The 7,500-nt window shown below is 45.5% G+C and overlaps 1 protein-coding gene across 1 annotated transcript in view; it reads left to right on the top strand.

Moving 5' to 3' along the window:
* lrba (LPS-responsive vesicle trafficking, beach and anchor containing) overlaps positions 1-7,500 on the top strand; it is a gene marked incomplete at its 5' end in the record, with an annotated part of 245,915 nt that overhangs the window by 49,359 nt on the left and 189,056 nt on the right. Inside the window, 3 exons of the mRNA XM_080534756.1 lie at positions 1,063-1,184; positions 5,218-5,344; positions 7,019-7,138. Of these exons, the coding sequence (XP_080390882.1) occupies positions 1,063-1,184; positions 5,218-5,344; positions 7,019-7,138 (369 nt within the window). The remainder of the gene's footprint in view (positions 1-1,062; positions 1,185-5,217; positions 5,345-7,018; positions 7,139-7,500) is intronic.

The raw sequence follows: 7,500 nt of genomic DNA, 5'->3' as shown, positions 1-7,500 counted from the left end.
TTGCTCAGGGCCGAGGTTTCCCCCAACGCTTGGTCGCTAATGTGAAACCTCATCTCCTCCTTAACGGCCCTGACGCAGACCACTCGTAAAACAGCAAAGTGCTTCATTCTGCGGTTTTCATCTGTTTCACCCTCTGTAGGATTGACTGTCAAACAGATTTAACAGTTTTTGCAATTATGGTTGTCTGGCTCCTGTGGGCCTGGGCTGTCGAAAGAAATAACGTGTTGTTACCTTTTGGGATACTCACTCTAGGTGAGCTTTAGTCTCTTTATTTGTTGTTATTGTTGCTTGTTTATTGCGCTAGACAGTGTCCAATCTCACCATGTCCACAATGGTGTCTTTTCCTCTCAGCGTTTAAACCCATGTTGTTGTAGTGCTTGTGTAATAGACTCTTCACTGGGCCCGAAAGCAATCTAGGCTACACAGCAGAGATGTATTGATTGATTGATTGATTGAAAACCTTTATTGTCCCCAATGGGGAAATTTTGTTGTCAAACAGCTCAGTTAGGGCAGAAAACATTCAGTACAGAAAAACATTCAATAAAAAACATAAAACAGTGCAGGCTCAATAAGTAAAAAGTTCCAAAAGTTCCATGTAGAGAAGTGATCTCTCACATTGTCTTGTGATTAAACTGTCTGGAGCTTTCACATTAGTGTGTGTGTGTGTGTGTGTGTGTGTGTGTGTGTGTGTGTGTGTGTGTGTGTGTGTGTGTGCGCGCGCTCATGCACACACTGTATGTTCCAGTTTTGTCTACCCTCTCATTGCCATGGTGATCTTTCTCTTAGGTGAGGATGTGTAGGAAGCTCCCTTGTGGGATTGTGTGTGTGTGTGCGCGTGCACGTCTGCGTCTGCGTCTCTCTAATGAGGCAGGAAGTATTATAGGTCATGGCACACAGCCACACGCACGCACTCACGCACACACTCACTCACAATCACACATACACACACACACACACACACACACTAATGTAAACACCACTAACACTGTAAGATGCTTGTTTATGTGTTTATGACTACCGTTTAATTTGACATGGATGTGTGTGTCGCCTGTCCTCTCCCAGGCTATAGCTCTGCCCCCCATCGCCAAGTGGCCCTACCAGAACGGCTTCACCTTCCACACCTGGCTACGCATGGACCCCATCAACAACATCAACGTTGACAAGGACAAGCCTTACCTCTACTGGTGAGTCACACACACACACACACACACACACACACACACACACGCACCACTGTGTGACATCGTCTCTAAGTAACACTCACCCACTCCAGAGTCAATGGTCAACATCTGATCAGTCAACGTTAACTGATCAGTCAGACGTGGTGGGCTTTGGTGCTCAAAATGTGTTGACTGACAGGTCGTAGCACCAATCAGACACCAGGTATCAAGCGAGCACATCCATTTAACTTCTTTTAAATTAAAAACTTCAACCAAGCTTTTAGTGCTGGCACCCCTGGCACATCCACTTCCATCCTGCTGACTCCCATGTGACCTGGTGTCTGGAGTCTCCCTGCAGCTCAGTCCCTCCCTCATACTGTCCACCCCGCTCAGATTGACTCCTTTAAATAGATTATACAGTACGTAATCATGCCCATCCTCATAATCCATCATCCATAAATAGAGAACACCTTACGTACAATATGTAAACATGCCCATTTTCATAATCCATCATCCATCATCCATGAACAGAGAACACCCTAAGGCTGTGGTTCTGTCAGCTTTTAGTTCTGTCCCTGGTGTTCTTATAGGAGAAATAAGAGACATAAGCACTTCTACCTCAGTAACAAATAGACAAGTGTAGTGTCCGGCATCCTATAGCTCCAATCATAATTTAGATATTTTGTTCTGTTGTTGTAAAAAAAAAAAAACTTCGCTAACACTTCGTGACGTTAGAATTATAAGGTTCTATCTCCATTTTTGTCAAAGTTGAGTTTTTTACATAATCTGATCCATTAGGTGTTTATTAACGCCTGTGTGGTGTTATTTCTAAAATGTTGACATTTTTGAGTTAGTAATTCATAAAATCCAAAGGTTCCATCTCACAAAACATAATGGAATGTAAAAACTTTGACGTTCAATATCTCTGAACGACCCTAAACGGAGATAGAACCTTATCATTCTAAGCTCACGACTTGCCAATGGATAGAGAGTGAATCATATTTTGTCTAACACAGAAATATTTTTAAGTTATAAATGTGAAATGCAGGACGCAAATAAACCAGGTCTTGTGAAAAAACCCACTGTCTTGTTACCGTAGTATTATGGTTTTGTAGGAATTGCACCCTTGTGAAGTAAGATGACATGCAGCTCCAAAAGTGTGAAGTCAACAGTGATGCCGGTAACGCGATACTAAGTAACGCGATACTCTAATCTGAATACTTTTCCCAGTAACGAGTATTCTAACGCGATACTATTTCCAAATCAGTAATCGGATTAAAGTTACTTATTCAAGTGGCTGTGCGTTACTATTGCGTTACTACCTCATAACTTAGGCTAAATGCAGTATTTCTTTGTAATGTTCGATAGTAAACAAACATTTCTCGCGTCTTGGGGAGTGACGTCAGTGCCCACGTTTTCAACACGAGGTTACTATGGAAGGCCATGCCCGCAAAAAACGGCTCTCGACTATCGCGAGATTGCAGCAGAATCACTCACGTGTATCACCACGCTGATTGCACAGTGTAAACAGAAGCGTAGCCTACACAATGGAGCGAGAACAGAGATATGCGTTAAATAGCTGGAAATATAAGGATTATTTTGAGTTTGTGTCAGCAAAGGATGACAAGAACATAAATGTTGATCATTGATAAACTAAATTGATAAGACTCACCCAGTTTAGGATTAGGATTATATTAGGATCATATCTGAATGGTCAGGGTAGGTTTTAGGTTTTGTGAAACCACTCCTTGCTAGTTACTGTTAAATAAAGATTATATTTATTTTATTGTTTAAAAACAAGTATTTATGTTGGGTGAGGCAAAGAAAGACTCTTTATTTTGTTGTTTTAAGTTATTGTTTAAAGTTTAATTATGTAATTTAAGTTACTGTTAAAATAAAGTGAGTTTTGGCAAAACCAGTTTTCATTTTTATGTTGCGGGGGGGGGGGGGGGGGGGGTCGGGTGCCTAGGCAGCTGCCAATAGTAACAAAAAAAGTAACTAGTAATCTAACTTAGTTACTTTTAAAATCAAGTAATCAGTAAAGTAACTAGATTACTTTTTAAAGGAGTAATCAGTAATCAGTAATCAGAATACTTTTTCAAAGTAACTGTGGCAACACTGGAAGTCAAGTAAGCTTATTGTCCAATTAAAATCCATTGTATCGTGTGCGGCACACAGAATATACCGGGTTAATGAAAGGGCAGCTCAATAACAAATAGATGTTTGAGGGAGACACAATTCCGAGACCCCAAAAGTGTTGTGACCTGAACCGCAACGATAGCCGTCCTGCGGGGGACCGTTGACGTGTCAGATAACGGCTTCAGACGTGCGGTTGACGCCCCATATTGAGCGTTCCCAGAAGGTGATTAGATCAGACCTCTCTGACTGCATCATCATTGATTACCTGTCCTTGGTGTTACAGACAGTCTCTTAGATGTTTGTCTACGGGGGCGGCAGGTAGCCTAGAGGTTAGAGAGGCCGGCCAGCAATTGGTAGCTCGCTGGTTCGATCCCCGCCCCAGGAGGGAGCCGGATGCGAGCTGGTGACTGGAGGGTCGGTGGCGTCATATCGAAGGTGTCCGCCACTGCCGTTGTGCCTTTGAGCAAGGCACTTAACCCTTAACTGCTCCAAGGGCGCCGGAGATGGCCCACGGTGCCCAGAACACTGTGCATTCACCACATTCCAACGACTTATTTGATTTGATGGCTAATAAAACATTTGTTTGTTTGTTGTTTGTTTACATGTGCTGTAAGATATATATCACAGCATCTGTATTGGGAGCACACGTCATATCACACCTTCCAGCAAACAGAAGGTGTGATATGGTTTGTGTTCCCTTTAAAGATAGTGTGAAGTTTACAGAACTGTATGTCAATGAGATCATGAGGTCAAAGTAGAACTCATGACATGGAGCCCCAGGTGTCCATTACACCCACAGAAGTGGCTTAACCCTGACCCTGACCCTGACCCTAAGCTTAACCGCCGACAGCAGAAGGATGAGCTGCCCTTAATCAGTGTTCAGAGTTTCTCTTTTTATTATCTTTTTCTTACTGAAAATATATCAGTAACTGTTAATATATCCTTCTACCCAAGAACAAAAGCATTTGTTGTTGACTGACTTCTTTCCTCAAATGTGACCCGAGTTGGCAAAAACATTCTCTATTTATAAATTCCCCTACTGGTTGGTTCTGGGTAAAATGCTGAAAGGACAAATCTGTATTTGACGCCCTGCATTACGAGAAACTTCTGTATGAATAATGCATTGATGTCACGGGTGGAGATTGCGTGGCGTGGAGGTTGCGCAGGTGTTTTGAAATGAGGATTGTGGGGCCGTGTTCCTGTAGTGTGAGGTGTTGTGTCTGTGTGCCTGTGTGCCTCGAGAAGCTTACTCTGCTCAATACAATTGTAACATTCACTGGTAGCGCTCACAGCGTATAAACTAAACCAGCAATTGATTAAAGGCTTATAGTCCACCTCCTCAGTGCCCCCCCCCTCCCCCCCACGCACTCTCCCTCTCCCCTTCTCTCTCCCTCCTTCCCTCTGTCCCTCCTTCCCTCCCTCCCGCCGTGGGACATTAAATCAGGGCTCTCACTTGTCCTATTTTGAGCTGATAATTAATTTCTGTCAAAAATCGAATGCATGCAAAAGGAATCTGTTTTTGGCCTTTCTGAGTATGATAACTAGCCACTCAGTCAGCCAGCCAGCCATCTAGCCACTCAGTCAGCCGGGTCAGGCAGCAGAGAAATCGGCAATAAACCTCCACTTCGGTCCTGTGCCCTTTTAAAAAGAGATTAGTTCACTAAATCACAGGGCGGGTCCCGGGCCGGGGCGCAGGGGACGACACACGTGGGAATTTGTTGTGAAGTTGAGGGACGATTGAGTTCTCTGCCTGTCTCTCCTTTTCAAACCCCGTTTTAAAGATGTTTGTATGATTTATCGGTAGGCAGACAGAACCCTCCATGCCCTTCAGTGAAGCCGGTGTCTGCCAACTCACTGATTTGTGTGTGTGTGTGTGTGTGTGTGTGTGTGTGTGTTTTTTCTTCTTCTTTTCCCCCAGTTTTCGCACCAACAAAGGCTTGGGCTACTCGGCACACTTTGTGGGTGGCTGTTTGATCGTGACCTCGTTGAAGACAAAGGGCAAAGGGTTCCAGCACTGTGTGAAGTATGACTTCAAACCACAGAAGGTAGGCAGGCAGACAGGCACTGTCCTACTGGAGCAGCCCTGTGGGACGACACACACACACACACACACACACTCACACACACACACACACACACACGCACGCACTCTAAACACTCATAAAACATGCAGTATGTAGGACACACACACACACACACACACAGACACACACACACACACACACACACACACAGACACACACACACACACACACACACACACACACACAGACACTATAGCGGTGGGATGAGACAGAGTCATCTCATCCTGCCTCTTGGGGCTGGTAAAACTAGAGCCGAGATGGAATAGAGAGGGAGGGAGAGAAGGAGAGGAGTGGGGGAGATAGGTAGGTAGATAGATAGATAGAGAGAGAGAGAGAGAGAGAGAGAGAGAGAGAGAGAGAGAGAGAGAGAGAGAGAGAGAGAGAGAGAGAGAGAGAGAGAGAGAGAGAGAGAGAGAGAGAGAGAGAGAGAGAGAGAGAGAGAGAGAGAGAGAGAGAGAGAGAGAGAGAGAGAGAGAGAGAGAGAGAGAGAGAGAGAGAAAGAAAGATAATCTAATGGGGTTACACAGCCTGAGCTGCACAGCCCGTACCCTCATCTTCCGCCGAGGCCCATGGGTGTCAGACAGCTCCTCGGTGCCGGCCGCCAATTTAAAACCTCCTTTTTTGTTCTCCCGGTGTGAAACCACCTCCCTACTACATCACTCCGCCTCACGGGGAAGTCACGCCGTAGCAACCTCGTCCTGGCTTACTTCTGCCTCTATTTATAGCCCGGTCTCCCATGTTCTGCCATGTCTCCCGAGGTTCCCGTCGGAGCGGTAGTAACCCATTTCACTGGATTCTCCCAACAGTCGGGAGATTTTGGAAGCCAGAAGTAGGTGGGTTTGTAACCCGGGGCGCCCAGGCGGTGGATAGCCTGACTCTGGGCCGCCTCGTAGCTCCCATTTCTGTTAACTCACCAACTGCCAAAAATGTTCCGGAACCCTCACCACCCAGTGTGCCGAGTGTTCTATGTGGACTTTACCTAGCAACAATGCTTTGATTGGCTACAAACATGAAGCATCATCTTTTATGCATTTTGGGTGAATAAAGTCACCCGTGGCGCTCTATAATGGTGACCATTCGGGCGACTTTATTCATCCTCTGCATTAAATGAGTCAAGGCGGCTAGCAACGAGGCTAAGATGGAAGAGGGGGCACCACGTAGCGTTCTTTTCTTGTTTTTTCTCCCCCCCGGTGGTACAGTAGGACATGTTCTGCTTTCTAAGGCTTATGTGAAACTGCTGTCGTGTAGAGAAAGTAAAAGCAGCTGCTGTAGGAAAGAGGCTAAGATGAAAGTTTTTGAAGTCCTGACATGTGGAACTGTGGTGGTGGTGTTGTGTTGAGAAGTGTAACTTGGTGTGTTGTGTTGGTGGTGGTGTTGAGAAGTGTAACCTGGGGGGTATTCCATGAACGTCGCTAAAGGAAAATCCAGGCTCGCGAGATTTGTCAAAAAAAGATCAGGCTTTTGGATGCGTCTCGTGAGACTTAAAATAAGCCTAGATTTTCCTTTAGAGACGTTGATGGAAAACCCTCCTGGTGTGTTGTGTTGGCGGTGGTGTTGTGTTGAAGTGTAACCTGGTGTGTTGTGTTGGCGGTGGTGTTGTGTTTAGAAGTGTAACCTGGTGTGTTGTGTTTCCAGTGGTACATGGTGACCATCGTCCACATCTACAACCGCTGGAAGAACAGTGAGATCAGCTGCTACGTGAACGGGGAGCTGGCCTCGTACGGGGAGATCACCTGGTTCGTCAACACCAGCGACGTAAGTAGCAATCTATAGTCCAACACTACCCTTTCACACACACGCGTGTGCGTGTGCGTGTGTGTGGTGTGCTGACATGTCCTCCAATTGCTTTGAAATGGAATAGTGGTGTGTGGTGTGTGTCTTTCCTTAGAGTCATCTATCCATCAACAAGGCTGACAGCTATCAATACTAGCCGTACCTTACTGTATGAGCAGACCATGGCTTTCTGTCAAACATCAATTTCATGTGAAATGTACACCCACACACACACACACACACACAAACACACACACACACCTTGTTCCAGCAGTACAGTATGTTCCAGATAGAAAGCCACCCTGCGGGCCCTCTCTCTTGCTCCGGCTGATTGATATAATCTG

Source organism: Nansenia antarctica, assembly GCF_963989245.1.
Source record: "Nansenia antarctica genome assembly, chromosome: 6".
In the NCBI taxonomy this organism is placed as follows: domain Eukaryota; kingdom Metazoa; phylum Chordata; class Actinopteri; order Argentiniformes; family Microstomatidae; genus Nansenia; species Nansenia antarctica.
The sequence above is the reverse complement of the archived record's forward strand: the minus strand, read 5'-3'. Positions and strand labels throughout refer to the sequence as shown.